Source organism: Microtus pennsylvanicus, chromosome 13 (genome assembly GCF_037038515.1).
Source record: "Microtus pennsylvanicus isolate mMicPen1 chromosome 13, mMicPen1.hap1, whole genome shotgun sequence".
NCBI classification, from domain to species: Eukaryota; Metazoa; Chordata; class Mammalia; order Rodentia; family Cricetidae; genus Microtus; species Microtus pennsylvanicus.
Window position 1 is genome coordinate 75,342,744 of NC_134591.1, and position 19,370 is coordinate 75,362,113.

The 19,370-nt window shown below is 52.0% G+C and overlaps 1 protein-coding gene across 1 annotated transcript in view; it reads right to left on the reverse strand.

Annotated features, from left to right (window-relative positions):
* Positions 1 to 1,973: 1,973 nt before the first annotated feature.
* Tnfrsf1b (TNF receptor superfamily member 1B) overlaps positions 1,974 to 19,370 on the reverse strand; it is a 31,857-nt gene continuing 14,460 nt past the window's right edge. Inside the window, exons 2-10 of the mRNA XM_075945377.1 lie at positions 16,736 to 16,838; positions 15,283 to 15,411; positions 13,982 to 14,134; positions 13,180 to 13,273; positions 12,639 to 12,880; positions 11,874 to 11,951; positions 11,246 to 11,280; positions 7,567 to 7,774; positions 1,974 to 3,666 (exon numbers count right to left, since the gene is read on the reverse strand). Of these exons, the coding sequence (XP_075801492.1) occupies positions 3,353 to 3,666; positions 7,567 to 7,774; positions 11,246 to 11,280; positions 11,874 to 11,951; positions 12,639 to 12,880; positions 13,180 to 13,273; positions 13,982 to 14,134; positions 15,283 to 15,411; positions 16,736 to 16,838 (1,356 nt within the window). The 3' untranslated portion in view covers positions 1,974 to 3,352. The remainder of the gene's footprint in view (positions 3,667 to 7,566; positions 7,775 to 11,245; positions 11,281 to 11,873; positions 11,952 to 12,638; positions 12,881 to 13,179; positions 13,274 to 13,981; positions 14,135 to 15,282; positions 15,412 to 16,735; positions 16,839 to 19,370) is intronic.

The window sequence follows — 19,370 nt, forward strand, 5'->3', positions numbered from 1 at the left end:
CTTTCCTAACGCTGTGACCCTTTAATACAGTTCCTCATGTAGTGGTGACCTGACCCCTAATCATAAAATTATTTCATTGCTACTTCATAACTGTCATTTTGCTACTGTTATGAATCACAATGTGAATCTCTTCTAGGCAGGATATCTGACAGGTGACCCCCAAAGAGGTCACGATGCACAGGTTGAGAACCATTGTTTTGGGGGATCTTGAACTCCATCAGTATTCGTTAGTAAACAGAGCTGTGGCAAAGCCAAGGGCAGAGTTCCTAATTCTAGGCAGCAGAATGATGCTCAGGTGCCTTTGGGGACTCAACTCCATCCAGTACTGCTGTCAGCTTGGTAACAATGTTCATGATGACTCACAAGTTAAAAGTAAGGTTTGGGAAGCCAGGCGGTGGTGGCACATGCCTTTCACCCTCGCACTCCGGAGGCAGAGGCAGGTGGATCTCTGAGTTCGAGGCCAGCCTGGTCTACAGAGTAAGTTCCAGGACAGGGAGAGCTATTTAGCGAGATCCTATCTCAACAAACAAACAAAAAGTAAAGTTTGGGGCTGGGTGTGTACTCAGTTGGCTGTGTTTGCCTAGCATGCTCAAGGCCTCTGGGTTCCCTCCAGCACAACACATGCCAGGCACAGTATGAAAGCACCTGTAATACAAACACTTGGGAATAGAGGCAAGAGGATACCAAGTTCAAGGTCATCCTTAGACGAAGTTGATGCCAGGCTGGAATACACAAGACCTATATATTTAAAAAAAAAGATTAAATAAATAAATAAAATTTGATGCCAAAAAAATCCTGGCATGGTTACACATGTCTATAATCTCAGCACTCTGAGAGCTAAGGCAGGAGCATTTGCAAGTTCAAGGTTCCTGGAATGTGCAGTCAGCTTGGGAACTTAGAAAGATCCCCGTCTATAAACAGATAATAATAAAAAATGATAAAATAATAAGATCAACTTATTTAAAAAAATTTATTACATTTATTGTGTGTATGTGCATGTACACATGTGCAGAAGCACGCGTGTGGAGGGGTCAGAGGACAACTAGCAGGTGTCCCGGGGATCCAATCAAGCGTCAGGCTTGCCAGCAATCGCCCTTACCCACTGAGCCATCTTGCCAGTCCAGCATGAACTTATTAAAAAGGGAGCACCTGGAGAGACGTCTTAGTGGGCAAAGTGCTTGCTACTCAAGCATGAGGATCAGAATTCAGATCTCTCGTATCCAAGGAAACGCCGGGCAGGCAGGTACAGCAGCCTGTCCTTAATCCCTGCACTCCACAGGCAGACTCGGGGGATCCCTGAAGCAAGCTAGAGTAGCCAAATCTGCAAGCTCTGGCTTTAGATGAGAGCCCCTGCCTTAATATATTAGATGGAGAGTGAGCAAGAACACCCCAAATCAACCTCTGGCCTCCACACACAGAAACACACATACATGCAAAAATGCATACACACATCCACACTACACACACATATACGAGCCCCCCCCCACCCTACCCCACCTCTCCATCACCCCTCCCTTCAACAAACACACAAAAGAGAGAGAGGCTCTGGAAAGCTGTTCATCCCTCAGGAATGTGACAGAGGTCCCCGGACCCCGGCCTCTGCTCACAGTGCCCTGAGCTGGTCTAAGCACCCAGGGATGGGCTTGTACTACAGCCCTTGCTCAGACCTGTGGTGTGGACTTCCCAGAACACAGTGAGGAGGCCAGACTTAGGTGAGAGAGTAGGAGTCGGGGGACATACCTGAAGACCAGCTGGCTGGAAGTTCCCTCAGCAGCCGCATGCTACAAGTGGGAAACGCCCAGGTTCTGAACGAGAGCAGCTGTAAAGGTGGGGTGAGGCGGGGGCTCCAGAACCATTCGCTACATGGACCTCCTGGGCCTCACTAACATGACCCCCATCTCTCCTCACACATTGGAGGAGGGCCAGAGGGACCATAGACAAAGCCCAAACCAGCCCCCAGACATAGCCAGGGGTCCGTGTGAAAAACAACCAAAAGCATTTATAAGCAGGAATTCTGCCCAGCATACAATGCAAACGCTCCTTAGCGCATCGTGTTGGGATCCACATAAGCACTGGTGGGCGCTGAGGCAACACCCAGAAATAGTCCTTCCATCCATGCTTTTGTGGCCAGGGAAGCCCGAGGTCATTCCAGGACTGGCCACCAGGGGACAGACATGTTCCACAGCCTCTTCAGTCTGACGCCGTGCAGAGAACTAACCAGAAGGTCTTAGGAGTATGTCTTGATTCCAGAGTGCTGAGTTTTTTGAGTATCCATGGTAACGAATCTCCAATCATTTAACTACCAACTTCATATCCAGTGGAATCTGTGACCATGGAATCCAAGCACCTGAGACTGAACTTGCCTCTTAAGGAGTCTCCTGACCCCTTTCCTTCCTTGATCTGGGCAAATGGGTTAAGAGTCCTTTGGCAAAATCACTGGCTTCAGCTGCTTCCGGATGGGCTGTTCACCTGATGCCACGAGCTGTTCCACAACACAGACACGCACTCAGGGTCACAGTGGGTACAGTACCAAGCATTGGGGAGTTAGAGGGAGTGGTCCAGGCTGAGGTAGGAGGAGGCAGGTGGCTGCAGGGGCCTGGGACCTCTACAGTCCCTGAGAGTCCCTGAAAGGAAGGCATAGCCTTGGAAGGGCTCATTAGAAGGCGGCGGGGGGGGGGGGAGCTGGAGCCCTCTGTGTGCCCACTGAAGTGAAGGTCAGAGGCAGAGGATGCAAACCAGCTGCTTGCTGCACATACTTACTTTCTACCTGTAGAACTGGAGATCGAACCCAGGGCATGCCAAGAGCCCACTCTGCCACTGAGTTACAACCCCAGCACCTTGAAGCAGAGGAACCCTGTCGGGGCCTCTGTGCATCTGATTCTTGCATCAGAAGGATTGTGGTGGGTTTGGAGGAGGTACTTCCCAAGCAAGAGTCTAGCACTAACCTCAAGGGCCCCTGTGCCCTATGAGGCCACCACTTCCTCCTTCCTGCTGGGACCGCCCTGCGGTGCCAGGGTTCAGGCTGAAGAGCTGTGCTCTCCTTTCTCCAAGCCTATGGATGAGGATGTTAGCTCCTTGGGAGGGAAAGACACTGGAGCCTCTCAGAATCCAGAATCAGGCCACAGCCCAGGAGAGTCAGAGGTCACAGAAGAGCTAGGACTTGCTGGGACTGCCCCATGGAACACCAAAGCAGGAGTTTCCCACCACTCTGGCTGCCTCAATCCTCACTTGACCGGCAAGAGAGGCTGTAGAGGCTGCTAAAGGAAATGGTCCCAGAGAGAGTCATGAAGTTCTGTGGGTTGAGGGTCTAAAGGATTGGGAGTCCATTTACAGGGCGTTGCCCCTGCAGGGGTCAGGCCACTTTGTCTGTGACCTGGTCACACCATCCTTGTTGATTCGGCTTCATGCCCACATCGGGCACACCAAGGGGCCAGGGCTTCTCATGGCTCAGCGGTGTCTCTGGGGTCTCCCACTGGGACTGAGAAGGACACTCCTCCTGGGAGAAGGGAACCTGCTCATCCTTCGGGGATCCTGAGGGGTCGGCATCTGGGTCCCCCACTGTGGTGCTGGTTTGGGAAGAACACTGTGAGCTGTGGTCAGAGCTACTACAGACGTTCACGATGCAGGTGACATTGACATGGGTCCCGTGGCTGCCGTGGGAAGAATCTGTGAAGCACAAGATGGGGAGGTAATGAGTCTGAGGGTCCTGGAGTGGGGATGTCTTTGCAGTCTGCTTCTTGTCCCAGAGGTAGGTTAAGATTATGGGAGAGAGCCGGGCCGTGGTGGCACATGCCCTCAATCCCAGCACTCAGCACTCAGGAGGCAGAGGCAGGCAGATCTCTATAAGGCCAGCCTGGTCTACAAGAGCTAGTTCCAGGACAGGCTCCAAAGCTACAGAGAAACCCTGTCTTGAAAAACCTAAAAAACAAAAACAAAACAAAAACAAACAAACCTATGCTATCCGCAGGGCCATTTGTAGAATGGGCAAGTCAGATGATTCTATTCTCCAATTGGCTAAATCGGATGGAATTGTCTCAAAGAACTTTTGTTGTTGTTGTTGTTTTGGTTTTTCAAGACAAGGTTTCTCTATAGCTTTTGGATCCTGTCCTGGAAGTAATTCTTGTAGCCCAGGCTGGCCTTGAATTTACAGAGATCTGCCTGCCTCTGCCTCCCAAGTGCTGGGATTAAAGGTGTGCGCCACCACTACTTGGCTCTCAAAGAACTTTTGACCAGAAGAGATTGGGAAATATTTGTCATAAATAAAAGGAAGAAGGAGGAGGAGGTGAAGGAGAAGAGGAGGAGGGGGGAGGAGGAGGAAGAAAAGGAATAAGAAGAAGGAGAAGGAGAAGGAGAAGGAGAAGGAGAAGGAGAAGGAGAAGAAGAAGAAGAAGAAGAAGAAGAAGAAGAAGAAGAAGAAGAAGAAGAAGAAGAAGAAGAAGAAGAAGAAGAAGAAGAAATTTTATATGTATTTTTAAAGGCTGCAATAAGTAAGTGTTGGCCACTGATTTATCTCGAGGCACCATAGCTCTTGGAGACACTGAGTAAGAATAACCAGGACTCCATCCATGCATCCACCTAAGAAATCTGCATTTAGGTTGAAAACACCTTGCACTTTTTCTCCATCTCCAATCACCCTTCTGCTCAGTCAGTCCACAGTGCCACAATCCACCCTGCTCAGACCTGGAGCCTTGGGCAATGTCTATGTTGTGTTCCACAACCAGTCTACCAACTAAGTAAGCCGAGCTTCCTTGCCTGCCCTGTGCCAGCCACGCAGGCTTTCATCCACTCTTCTGAACTGCGTGACTAGCCTGTGTCCAGATCCTGGCTCCTGCCCCGTCCTCTCCAGTTTTCCAAAGCCGGCCCTTTGAAGCTGGGAGTCACCTCCTTTGTTGGTCTCTGACAGAGCCCCTGAAGCCTTACATAAATGGCACCCAGTCTCTCTACCCTCCTGACGTTCCAGCATCTCACACGGGTCTTCCAACCGCATTTAGCTCCCTGCTACTCCTTGCGTACATTAGACCTCAGGGCTTTGGCATGTGCTGTTCCCTCAGTCTGGACAGCTCCTGTTGATCACAGGCCCTCCCTCCTGCCACTCAGGTGTAGTTCAAAGTCCAGTTTCTCCGATAAGCCTATCTGTCCTCCCCGCTCTGGACACAGTTGATTCCTTCCCTGTCCATCACCCTGTGTCCCTCTCCACATCCCAGACCTGGAATCAAGGGGCATGGGGACTTTCTAACAGTTCATGTTGTGTTCCTAGTAACTTAACAGGAACAAGTACTAAACGGACCAAAATCAGTCTAAGTACATTTTGATTTTGGTGATAGTGGTTTTTTTTTGGGGGGGGGGGTTATTTTTGTTTTGTTGTTTTGATTTCCAAGACAGGGTTTCTCTGTGTATCCCTGGCTGTCCTCTAGTTCTATAGACCAGGCTGGCCTCAAACTCACAGAGACCCGTCTGCCTCTGCCTCCCAAGTGCTGGGATTAAAGGTGTGTGCCACCACCACCCGGCAATGATAATGTTTTAAGCGAACTGACCATTGACATTTAAACTTCAGGGGTTAGTATTTTGAAGCTCTAGGCTTGGAGGCAGAGTTCAGTGGGAAAGGCTTACCTACCATACACAAGGAGTTTGATCCCTGCACTGGGATAGACAGACGCAGACGCCACTGACAGAACAGATGTCAGGGTCAGTGCCCCCATTTTCCTGCCTGGCCCCTCTGAGCATCTAAGTTTCCTAAGTTGGTGAGGAATAGATGCCAGACTAGCAGGGGGTCACAAGAGGGGCTTGCCACACAACAGTTCCCCCAAATGTATGTCAGTTGCTGCTGCTACTGCTGCTGAGTCCCCACAACCTGCCAGGGCCAATAGCAGCGGCAGCTGGCTATTCAGCCTGGCTCCTGACTCCTAGAAGCTGGAGCGCAGGGAAGCTTAGGTGAGAATGGAGCCAGCCAACCACTCTGCTCAGAGAAACCTTAAATATACCAGAGAGAGAGGAAGAGCTAAAATCAAGGGACCACCAAGAAATCTCTATCCTGGGCCTCCACAGCACCCAAATGTCATGTAATGTCACCATGGCCTTTGCGTGTTATGACAAGATATTGTGGTGGTCATGTAAAGTTACCACGGCCTTTGCGGGTTATGACTTGTGGTGGTCATGTAAAGTTACCACGGCCTTTGCGGGTTATGACTTGTGGTGGTGGGTGGGCACAGCTCTGGGGTTGACGGGCTCCCATAGTAGAGAGAGGTGTCAGAGGGAGGGAGGGAGGGAGGGAGGGAGGGAAGAAGGGAGGGAGGGAGGGAGGGAGGGAGGGAGGGAGGGAGGGAGGGAGAAAGGGAGGGAGGAAGGGAGAGAGGAGAGAGCAAAGCAATGGAGAGGTCAGGGAGTCAGAGTACAGGACGTCCAGGATAAGAAAGAGGAGGGGGCAGAGATCAGAGGAGAAAGGATGGGTAGACATCCTCAGGGGCCAAGGAAGAAGCCACAGTGGCACACAATGGGAGAAGGGGAAGCCAAGAAAGATGATTTCACGTTTCTATGTAAGTACATGTATTCACTGAGCAAACATTGAGAGCCATCTGCTCCGTCCAGGGCAGGCCCAGAGAATCCTCAGATTGTACCGAGAGACCCTGACAACCTCACATGCTGCTGATGTTGCGGACTCCAGTGGTGAAAAAAAAAAGGCATGAGTGCTTCTGTGGGTAGGCAAGGGGCAGGGGTGCTGCAGGCCAGGAAGGTTACAGGGCCACAACATTTGGTGGAGCAGCAGAATGTGGGTGTCAGAGGAGGCCATGTGTGGGAGGCAGCTGTGGCCACGGGCTGTCAGTTCCCTGTCAGGTGCCAACGTGGCCACAATGCTACAGTCGCTCATCAACATGCCGAGGAGGTTCATGGCTCATCACCAGATAAGGAAACAGGATCAAGGGATTAAGGAGCCTGCTTGGATTCTCATGGTCCCAGGAAAGTTGGGCAGCTCTGGTGAACAACCAAATCCTCGTTCATGTTTACTTCTGTTGTTCTACCGGCCAGTGTTGCTGCGGGTGGGGGTAGGGGAACAAAGACCAGTAGACCTGACCTTTCCACTGCAAAACAAAGGAAGTCCCAGGGTTCTGGGGAACCCCACCAGGGACTCGCTCCAGTCACTAGAGATAGCGATGGTGTCGTGTCCTAGATTATAGGGTATGATGCAGACCATGTAAATGCAACAGGTCCCCACACTGTGCCTCTGGCCCAAAGTGACCCGCCCTCAGTGAGCTATAGTGAGTAGAACCTCCGAAGAATAGGGCTGGAGAGATGGCCCAGCAGTTAAGAGCATTTGGTCTTGCAGAGGAGTTGGGTTAGATTCCTAGCACCCAACAGGTTCACAGTCATCTGTATCTCCAGTTCCAGGGGAATGCAGTAGGATCTCCCTCCGCCCAGGGCAGGTGGCGGCTCAGAACCACAGCTACCAACCGTCACGGTTGCCAGGTGTGTTAAAGACATTTTCCTCTCGGGTTATCTTCAACGGGTAGGTGGGGGGGGGTCACTTGTCTGCACAGAGCGGAAGGGGGCCAATTGGTTCCTGCCTCTTACCTGAACTCCTGGAGCCCGCACAGGCCTCCTGAGTCCCTTGGGCCTCCTCTGTGGCCGTTGCCTGAGGCTGGCTCCTAGGTGTCGCCCTCCTGTCCCCAGCGCTGGCTGAGCTCTCCAGGGAGCTTCTGCTGGAACTTGGTGCTGTGGTTAAGAGGTGTTGCTGCTCTAGGCCAGTCGTACCCCGGGAATTCTCATCAGGCAGGTGAAGCTAGGAGGAAGAGGGAGACTATTAATCCCCCTGCTGGGGTCTAGCCCGCCTGTCACCCCCCATCACCCAGCCTGTCACCCCCAACACCCACACTCCACAGTTTACACATTTCTACCCACACTACATGTTGTCTTCACACAATCAGTCCACACGAGGAAACAGAAAAATTGACTTTCCGAAGGCTGTCCATCACGGTGGGGAGATGTCCCCAGCCTGGTAGTTAAGAGTTGAATTCTGGATCCAGACCACATGAATCTAAGTTCATAACGCTATCACTCACTGGCTGTGTGATCTTGAAAGAGTTACCTAACCTCTCTGGGCCTCCATGGTTTTTCTGTGTAAAGGAACAATTGTAGCTCATGTCCTTGGGTCGTTGTGAAAACTAAACAGTTGAGGATTTCAAGGACAGTTGTGCTGTAAACCCCCGCACAGGACAGAACTGGACAGAAACACCGGCAGTGGTGGTGCACGCCTTTAATCCCAGCACTCGGGAGGCAGAGGCAGGTGACTCTGTGAGTTCGAGACCAGCCTGGTCTACAGAGCTAGTTCCAAACAGGCTCCAAAGCTACTCAGAGAAACCCCGTTTCAATAAACCAAGAAATAAAGAAGAAAGAATTTGGCAGAAGTACCACTCACTGGGTGGCAAAGCCTGCCAGCCAGGAATGACCTTCATGCTTTTACATATTTTTAAATAGTTTCAATTAAAAAAGAAAAAAAGGATAGCAATATTTCTCTTTTTAAAAAAGTTTTAGTTGTATACATTTCTGAGTGTGAGTAGGCACACATGCGTGCATAAGTCTTTGGAGGATAGAAAGGGGCATTGGATCCCCTGGAGCTGGAGCTACCGGTGGTTGTGAGCCACCGATGTGGGTGTTGGGAACTGACCCCATGTTCTCTGCAGGAACAGAAGGGACTAGAGACTATGCACAGGGCTCCTATTCAGTCTCCAGCACCACACATGCAGGGTGGGGTGGGGTATGTCTGTAATCCCAGCACTGATGGGGAGACTGAGGCAGGGGCATCAGAAAGTCAAAGTCATCCTCAGTTAGTGTTCAAGGCCAATAGGGGCTACATGAGTCCCTGTCTAAAATAACAAAATCCCCCAAACCTAAAGTATGAGTTTTAGTGCTCATAAATAAACAAGTTTGGTGCAACCGAGCCACCTCACTGTTTCATTAGAACAGGTGGGACTAAGTAGCTGTCCCAGGGGTCGGGCTTGGCCCTCAAAGCGTAACACCTTTACCCTCTGTTCCTTCCGTCTGATGAATCAGCACAGATCAGGGAGCCCTTTCCCCCAGGCCACTCACAGGGCTCCTCACTGGCCTGTCTCAGCTCCCCCTTTCCACGGTTCACCCAGAGGATGTTCTGTGGCTTCCCTGTGGCTTCTTACAGAATGATAACGGCAAGACTGTACGTGACCTGAGTACCGAGTGCCGAGTACCTGGGTCACAGCTACCTCAGTTCCTTCAGAAGCTCAGTCTAGCCTAGCGCCACCCTGGCTCTGCAGATGCGGAAACTGGATTTCTTGCCCGAGGTCATGATTAGGATACAGTGCAGTCAGCTAAAACTCACCGTGCCTTTTCTGGGTGACTGGGTTTCAGCTCTAGAGGCTTAAGACAAAATCCCTTTTCACAGCAACCTGTGTGGAGGTCCTGGAAATACCATTCCAAGGGCACTGTCTGTCCACACCAGCTGGAAAAGCAGCCAGGCCAGGGCTGGGACCTCCCCCCGACCTTCCTTCAGAGGGAGGCACAGTGCCAGGTGTAGTCTGTACAAAAGCAATAGTTTGGCTATCCTTCCTGAGGCTGGTGCTCTCTAGTCACTGACTGACATGGTCTGGGGGCCCTGTCCACTTCTGCTATGGCTTCCTAGATGCCCATGTGTGTCCTGTAGCCTTGATTCCTGCCCAGTCCACAGCTTCTGACTCGGGACTGGAAGGATGCCGTACAAGCTGTCTCCACGAGGCCAAAAATGTCCATAGACGGTGAATCCTTCTCGGAATGGCATTGGCTGATGGGCACAGCAAGAGAACCCAGGCCAGCACGTGGGAATAATACATGCTTGCATCCTCCTGCCTCCCCTCGAGTCCTGCCAGCCAGGTACCCCGATCTGGAAGGGATGGAAGGCCTTTTGGATTCACAGTCTGACCCTGGGCCCAGCCTTACCCTGTAGCCCTGCAGAGGCATTCATAAATGTCAGTCACCAGCTCTTGAGAAGGAACTTTTCTAGCTGGCCCTCCCCATCTCTGCCTGTGGCTAGAGTCAAGCAGAAAAAAAAAAACCCAAAGGTCACAGTCACCTCCCTGCTCAGAGCCACAAGCTGCAAGCACAGACACCATCACAGTCCTGTGACTCAGGCTGGGAACCCACTGAGTGAGCAGCAAGGACCTCAGTTTACTTGACACTCCCTACATTTCTGAGCCTGAGCCTGTTATGCAGAGCTGGTACTGGCAGAGGCATGGCTGGTTCCTGTAGACTTCGGAGCTAAGGGTGTCTCTACGTGTAAGGCCATGTGGGCATGCCTGAGAGAGGCCCCGTAACTGCGTGCTAGTAATTGAGATCCATTCCTAGGTTTGTGTTCCAAGCCACGCCCATTAGCTGTGCCACCTCAGGACAGTTACTTAAGAGTGTCTGGGCCATCTGTCCCGAGACTGTAGAGTTGGGGCCAGTACTCACGCAGGCTGGGAGAGTCTGTAAGACTTCAGCACACTGCTGGCATGAGCTCAGTATGGACAATGCTAAACACGAGGCCATGGGCACAACTCGGGGCAGCGGGAATCAAGTCACACTCTGCTGTTCTAAAGAACCCTCTTTTCCCAGCCCTCGGAAGAGGGGCCGAGTCACTCACTGCTGCTCCTGCCTGATGGTCTCACACTAGCACAGATGACACCGCCACTGGGCTCCCAAGAGGGAAGGAGGCTGGGAGGGCACAGGGCTGGACAAAGGATAGCATCTAGTCTCTCCAACTCCTAGTGACCAACCTTGGAGAGCAGGCCCTGCTGGGATAGGCCTGTGTGAGACCGCTTTGGAGGTGTCTGCCAAACCCACCTGCTCAAGGGTTTGAGCCCCAGGACATACCACAGACCTAACTCTTAGCCCTTCAAGAGTGACAGCATCTCTTACATCACGTTTCCTCTGCTATAGAATGAGGAGTGGGGGTGCCCTACTCATGGGGACCAGTGAGGAGCTGGGCACAGTTCAGGGAAAGAGCCTGGCTATGACTAGCCAGGGAAGAGCTGGCCTGTTTCTTCTCAGTGGGAATGTAGCTAGACATTGGCTGGCTCTCATGGAGCATTTAAAACTCCCGATCTTCCAGCCTCTACCTGTGCCAGCTTTCGAGATTACAGGCATGCACCACCATACCCATCCATCCAATGCTGCTTGTATCATGGCCCAGCATCCTAGAAAAGGAACTGGAGGAGGAGGAGGCGGATGATGACAACAACGACAACAACCACAGAGGGATACTCACCACCTTGGCTTCTCTTTGCAGGCAGGAGGGTTTCTCTACAAAGAAGAGAGGGGGACAAGTCAGGAGTAGGGCTTCTTCAGGACGTCAATCCTAACAGACACAGCGTGGCTGGGGTGGAGCTGGTGGAGCCGGCACAGCCCAGGGAGTAGCTGCCTGCACAGCCCAGGGAGTAGCTGCCTGCACAGCCCAGGGAGTAGCTGCCTGCACAGCCCAGGGAGTAACTGCCTGCCAGGTAACGCCCACAGAGGAGCTCATCCTGTTCTTAACAACCCCCGCCCCCGCAAATGCCCCTCCTGTCCTCGGGCCCAGCCTGTGCTGTAGCCTTGCTTCAAACACACTCCACCCACAGAGATCCAGGCCAGATCACAGAATTCTAGAGACCCCAGGTTTCCTGTAAAGAAATCCTGAACTTCAATTCCCTGAGATATCCTCGACATTACCTTCTAGTGGCCAGTTAGAGGATGTACCTTCTTCCCCTGACTCTACGCTCCTAGGGAACTGCAGTCTCCTGATCCATTTGAGTCTGTGATAGTATAGAGCTCTGTAGCAGCCCCTCCCCCGTCTGGGCACCCAGGAAAGCAGTGAGGGGAGCAGGGAGTCTGGAAGCAGGAAGGAAGCAGAGCCTTACTTTTCTTCTGCACCAGGATGAAGCAGTTCACCAGCCCTAACACCAGCAGGCCCAGAGCTGTCACCCCAACGATCAGACCTAGGAAGAAGGCAGGGTACTCAGAAACAAGGGTTCTAGGTGACTGGGGCTGAGGCTGAGATCCACAAGTCCAGCCTGAGGTCTTCAAATTCAGGGGCGAACCAAAGATAAACATCCGTGAAGCACATGCAGCCAGAGGGCCATAGTCGGGGGCTTCCCTCCGGCTTGGTGCCATGCTAATCCCAGGAGGGCAGCCAGAAACACTGCCAGTCCATAGTCTTGTAAGCCAAATGGGTTCATCAGAACCAGCAACCAGAACTTAGGTTCACATTCATCCCACCCAGGGATTCCCTATGACAACATCAGGTTTTTGGAGGCCCAACTCCTCCACACCTGGATCTGCTCTGAAGGACAGAGCCCAGGCTCCCAGGTTCACCCACAGGGAACCTTCGAGAAGCAAGAAAGGAGGAGAGAAGGCAGGAGAGAAAGTGCCTCTTTTATACTTTATTTTATTTTTTGCTGGGGACCTAACCCCAAGCTAGTCAAGCACTCCCCACTGGGCCGCATCCTTGGCTCTTTATTAAAAGTATGTTTATTTTGAGACAGGGTCTGACTAAGTCATCCAGGTTGGCCCTGAACTCCTTCTGTAGCCCAGGTTGGCCTTGGACTTACAGTTCTTCTATCTCAGCCTCCCCAGTAGCTCAGACTTGCAAGCCTGGATGGGTCACTCTGGAGACAGGGACTTACCAATTGGAAGAGAGATGCCACCTGTGGTACTAGATTCACTTTTAAGGGGGGTCTCTTTTGTCTCAAAGAGAGAGACAGTGGGTGGAGTTTGGCTGTGCTCTGACTCTGGCTCCTGGGGTTGGGATCTTGTCGGCGCTGGCTGAGATATACTGATTGCCCGTGGGACGGTGCTCAGAGCTGGGGACTCAGGTGCACAGACTGCATCTGCACTTGCATTTCCAGGAATGGCAAGGATGTTACATCTGAGGAAGTAAGTATTTGGTCAGGAACTCACAGAGGACAGTGAGCCAGGTTGGAGGACAAGGATGTCAACAATCAAGTACTGAGTATGCGTCATGCCTTCTTAGCAGTACCCCCTCCCACGCCCACACACTTCCACCCAGTCACCCTATCCCGCCTTGCTTCCTCCACATCAGGCTCCTGCTCAAATCATCCATTGTTTGACCCAGAATCTAGTCCCGGAGACAACGGGTGACCAGCTGTCCTCTATCCGGGGCCCCAGCCATCCAGGGGTCACCCTCCCTGCTCTTTGAGCACTCACCTGCGGTGAGGCTTGCACACGTCTGTGGATGAAGTGGTGTCAGAGAATGTCCCCGGGGCACAGGCCCTGCACACCACGTTTTCATTTGCAGCTCCTTGGAGAGAAAATCCAGACCTTGTCACCAACATGAATACTTCATGCAACCAGGTGGGGAGTGTCCTAGCACTGGGGCCACAGCTGTGTCTGCACACACACACACATATATACATCCATGTACACACATGCCCATCCATGTACACAGACCTGTTACAGGGTTACCTTCCTACCCTGTCTGATTTCCTACCAACTTAGGGCTTAGTGTGACTCATGCCTGGATCTGTCAGACCCTAATGTCAGAAGGTGCTTAAACAGGGTGCTGGTTAGACCCTAATGTCAGCAGGTGCTTAACCAGCCAGGGTGCTGGTTAAACCCTAATGTCAGCAGGTGCTTAACCAGCGTGCTGGTTAGACCCTAATGTTAGCAGGTGCTTAACCAGGGTGCTGGTTAGACCCTAATGTCAGCAGGTGCTTAACCAGCCAGGGTGCTGGTTAAACCCTAATGTCAGCAGGTGCTTAACCAGGGTGCTGGTTAGACCCTAATGTCAGCAGGTGCTTAACCAGCGTGCTGGTTAGACCCTAATGTCAGCAGGTGCTTAACCAGGGTGCTGGTTAGACCCTAATGTCAGCAGGTGCCTAACCAGGGTGCTTAACCAGCACCTAACAGATGACCTGGCAGCCACTGGGCCGGTTCCTAGGTGAGGCTGAGGGGTTGATGCCTGTGACATCTCAGGAATGTTCATGTGAAAAAAGAAGGGGGTCCTTACTCGCACTGGCCACGCCGAAGCCGGGACCACACTTGCTCAGCCTCATGCACTGTCGACAGCTGTCAGCTTTCCCTGGCAAGGCGCAATACATGTCGGTTTTGCAGGTGCACACTAGGTTCTGCTGTTTCGTGCAGTTGCGGGTCACCACCTGGTCTGGAGGAGGGAAGGACAGCCAGGGTCATTTCTCCCTCCACTCACCTGCTCTGCCTTCCCTGACAGAGCTGGTAGGTCCCTCAGCATCGGCCCACAATGTCCCTGGGGCTATTGTCTGGACTCCCAGCTCCACCAGTATGAACACACGCCCCTGCTCTCCTCGGTTCTATACCCTCAACCTGACATAGAGATGACCCCTCCGCTCCCCCCACCACAGAGATCAAAGGAAGATTTGGTGGGCTCTCGAAGGAAAATGCCAGAACAATCAAGACTACATAGAGAAACTCTGCCTCGAAAAAAACAAAAACAAACAAAAAAATCTAAATTGAAAGCTGTGTCTGGGGACTCAGGCCTGTAAGCCCAGGAAGCCGAGGCAGGCAGTTCACAAGTTCAAAGCCAGCCTGAGCCACTGAGCAAGATCCTGTCTCAAAAGTAAAGGGCTGGGCTGGAGAGATGGCTCAGCGGTTAAGAGCATTGCCTGCTCTTCCAGAGGTCCTGAGTTCAATTCCCAGCAACCACATGGTGGCTCACAACCATCTGTAATGAGGTCTGGTGCCCTCTTCTGGCCTTCAGGCATACACACAGAAAGAATATTGTATACATAATAAATAAATATTTAAAAAAAAAAGTAAAGGGCTCTGGGAGGATGTAGCCTAGTGATGGAACACCACAGGCCCTATGCTCAATTCCCAAAACTGCAAAGAAAATGAATGTTAGGGGCTGGAAAGATGGCTCATCGACTAAGAACACTGGCTGTTCTTGGGTTCAGTTCCCGGCACCCACATGGTGTCTAACAAAGGTCTTTAACTCATTCCAGAAGATCTGATGCCCTGTTTTGGCCTTCATGGGCATTACATGCCAGCAAAAATACCCATACACATGCAGTAAAAACAAATAAATCTTTTTAAATTAAAGAAAAAAGGTCTGGGGATCGGCGTAGCTCAGTTAAAAAGTGATTGTATTACCTGCATGAAGCCCCAGGTTCCAACCCCATGAATACATACATGTGGTAAAGAGCTGTCCCCAGTCACTCAGGTCCCGGAAGATGAAAACAACTGGCCCATCCACCAGGTAACTCCATCCACCTTCCTAGGCTGGAGGGCTAGTGACCGGGGAAGATGCTGGGACCACCCGCTCAGGTCACTCACCACGGTCACAGCGAGAACCACAGCTCAGGCACTTGGGAAGACGGTTCCAGAGTTTGGTGTACGTGCCTGTCTCACAGTCGGCACACACGGTGTCTGTGGTTTGGGTGCATAAGTATTTCACATGCTGGCCTGAGAAGACAAGGATTCTAGGGTTCAGAACCCTCGCCAGGAAGTTCCTTTGTTAAAGCATCAGTGCCTCCAGGGACTCATAACTCATCTGTCTGTTGGGCCCTCACCATCTCCACCTCTGAACTCACCTTCCTCTCTGCTCTCTCTGGGGAGCTGAAACACCACCACTAGGAAAAGCTACTGCCAGTCAATAACACTCTGGGAGGAATTGCTTTGTCAACGCCTGTCTTCTTGGTAGCTGCTTAAAACTCTCTACCCTGCTGTAGGGAGTGTAGGGAAGAGGTGGCAATAACAATGTAGATGTAGTACCCGGTAGCCTGTCAGAGCCAAGGGCACGGGATCCCTGAAGGTCAGACAGACCTACCTGGACCACTCAGCTTCACCTGGAGCAAGTAACCTTGCCTGTCTCTATCAGCCTTGTGGAGCCTTCTCTCCATCAGAGCGCCCTCTGGCAGACAGCACGGCTGTCTCTTTAGGCAATGTGTCTGTCCTCCATTAGAGAGCAACACGGACTGGAGAGATGGCTCGGCAGTGAAGACCCCTGGCTGCTCTTCCGGAGGACTGGCTAGAGCCTCAGCACCCCCCTGGTGACTAAGAACCATCCGTGCTGCCAGTTCCAAGGATCTGACGCCCTCTTTTGACCTCCAAGGGCACTGTATGAATGTGGTGCACAGACATACATGCAGGCAAAACACCCATACGTGTAAAATGGAAATAAATAAATCTTACTTTAAAAAAAAAAGAAATAAAGTAGACTCCACGAGGATGAGGAGCAGGAATATCTGCCGGCATCCTGCTATAATCCCAGCAGATTGAACACACAGCAGGTGCATTACGAATACTATTCAAGTGAGGGCATAGACTTGATTGGCTACTCAGCACTGAGGGCCAGCTACTCACTGGGGCTAGGACTCAGATACACCATCTATAAAATGGGCACACATTCATTCACTTGATAATTATGTACAGACACCTCTATGGGCCAGTCATGTGCTGGGAATTCCACAGGGACCAAGCTACAGTCTGTACCCCAGAGGAGCACACAGTGGGGCTAGGAGAAGTACCAGGCCACGATGGCAGTAAGGGGCAGGCAGTAAGGGGCAAGGAGACAGGATCTAAAATGTAGGTATGTATTATCCAAGAGGAGACATGGAGAAGCGTGCTGAGCAGAAGGGACATCATATGTAAAAGCCCAGGGCGAGATGATTAACGTATGCCCCTAGAAGCAGCCCAGTGAGACCTGAAGGCCCTCTTCCCCATGCCTGGACAAGCACTCCGTCCACGGCACCACCGTCCAAACACCCGGCCTCTATCTGCCTCTCACCAGGCGGACACGCAGCACAGCACAACTGGGCGTTCTTGTTGTAGTATTCCTTTGGCTTCTGGCACAGGTCCCCAGATTCTGACGCGTAGGGTGTCAAGGTGATCTGGAAGAGAGCAAGAGAGGCGGTCGTCAGCACAGTGACTCTGGGCTCCAGGACACCTGTCACCAGGCCTCACAGATGGGTTCTTGCTTTGGGGGAGGAGGAAGGCTTGCGAGAGTAGAGCCCTGGCCTCTTCCCTTGCTGGCCTCCCTCTTCAGCAGGACACCCTGCCGTCTGCAGGTGGAGGGGCTGGGCCTTCCCTCTTGCCGGGCCAGTCCCAGTAGGGTTCGGAGACGGTGCAGTATCTGAAGACAGTGGCTTTGGTCACAGTGACAAGGTTCTCCACTCAAAGCTGTTCTCCTTCTAGGATGCCTGTCTGTCTGTCCCTCTGTCCTTCTGGTTGAGGTCTAGCTTTTCCCAGACACACCCCCTGACTACCTTGTAGGCTCTTCCTCCTCTGGACTACATAGACGTGCCCCTTCCGACATTCCTGTCACTGCTCTGACACGGCACCGTGTTGCCTTTTACTCACATCCGTGCATATGCACGCAGGTGTACCTACACATGCTCACATGCTGGCACCTATGACGCAGAGGGAAGAGACAGTGACCTTGTCACCTCTAGACCCAAGCTTCTGACACAGGCCATGGCAGAGCTGCCTCAGGAAGTTAATACAAGATGGAAAGCAACCTGTGTGCTTCCTCACACAGGTGCCGCAGTCCTGTGGGCTGGGGCGGTCTGGACCAGTGAGAGGTCCTGGCCCTCCTCAGACTCCCCCTGCCAGGCCAATGGCCTCAGCATTGACTGACAAGCTTCCAGCTAAAAGGCAATACCTTGTCCTCAAACCAGGACCAACGCCCATACCTCTTGGCTGGCAACCATGTGGCCCTGTGGCCACATCCTGCCGCCCCACCCTCTTGCCTGAGAACCTTCTCCCGTCACAAGAAGCCACACCTCAGGTTGTTTCCTGAAGAACTGAGCCCGAGATGAGTGTATCATTGCAATTCTCCAACAGCCAGCCAACACGGACTATGACCGCCGTATGGAAAGGAAATGGGATTATAAAGAGGGCTTATCACCTGCCTACGGTCCCAGAGCCAGTGACAGAGATTTGAGCCTGGCTCCTGTCTGCCTCTCTTGCCCGTGTTTTCAATGGCTGTGCCAAGTACCTCCACTGAGAAACCAGCAAAGTCAGGAATGATGGGGAGGAGGAGCTCAAGAGATGGCTCCATGGTTAAGAGCACTTGCGACTGTTGGAGAGGACCTGGATTCTGTTGCCAGCACCCATGTGGCTGCTCACAACTGCCTACAGCTCCAGTTCCGGGGGATCCGACTCTACCTCTGAGTGCTGCAGGCTCCTGTATGCGTGAGGTGCGCGCGCGCGCGCGCGCACACACACACACACACACACACACGGACATTTATATTTTTTGCTATTTTTTTAAATAAAAAATTATGAAAGGCAGACAGGTGGGGAGCAGAGGAAAGGAAAACAGCACCCATGTGGCACAGAACCAGCAGTGAGAAACACAAGGCCCTCTCTCACATCCCCAAGGGGGCTGGGAAGCATGCAGCAGCAGCAGCAGCAGCAGCAGCAGCAGCAGCAGCAGCAGTCACCACTGTGCCTGTCCCAGTACCCTGGACGCCTGCCTGAGCTCCAGTCTTCCTTCCAAAAGATGGGATGGCAATCTGAGCCTTCAGGGACAAGCATGAGCTAGCCACTTCTGCAAGCACGTGACCTCATGAGGAAACACAGGAGTGGATCTCCAAGTGCAAAGAGAGTGTGCACACACACACCCATCATCCCTGAAGCTCCTGCTGACGTCACCTGAAAATGATTAGGGAATGGTTCTAGGTCAAAGTTGAGGGCTGGTTTATACTTTTTATTGTACCAACAGGCTTCCATCACACGGTCAATAGGAGCTCAATGAACATTCATTGGACCAGTAACCGTAGCAAGTCCCCCTGCCTCCTCAGATAAAGGTGGAGTTAGAGGGGCAAGGTTTCACTTTCTTTTCTTTTTTTTATTTTCCTTTTCCCCCAACCACTGAATTGTTTTTATCTGCATGCATTGCATTCTATTTCATTTTTCACTCAGAGTGTATTTGGGAAATGTAACTTCACAACTGAACAATGCAATTGTTTAAATATCGCCTCCATTAGAAATTGCTCTTATGCAAATGGACTTGGAGCTGCACAGACGGCTCAGTGGTTAACAGTACTTGCTGCTTCTGTAGAGGACCCAGGCGCATACCCAATGCCAAGCGGCGGCTCGCAGCTATCTGTAACTCCAGCTACAGGGGTTCTGATGAATTCTTCTGCCTCCACAGGTACTTGCACCACACGTGCACATATATACACTCAAGCACACATAAAAATTAATTAAAATAAGCTGCAGATCACAGGCAAGTGTCTCCACCTCTCTGAACTTCAGTTCCTGACTCCATGGGAGCAAGGTAGATCCACAAAATGTCCACCAACTAGCCCAGCAATGGCAGCAAACAAGTCAGAGAAGGCTATAACACTGGGCTCACCGGGTCTGGATAGACTGGTCAAACGCCCAGGATCAGTGGGCTGTGGCTCTGCCCTCTGCCT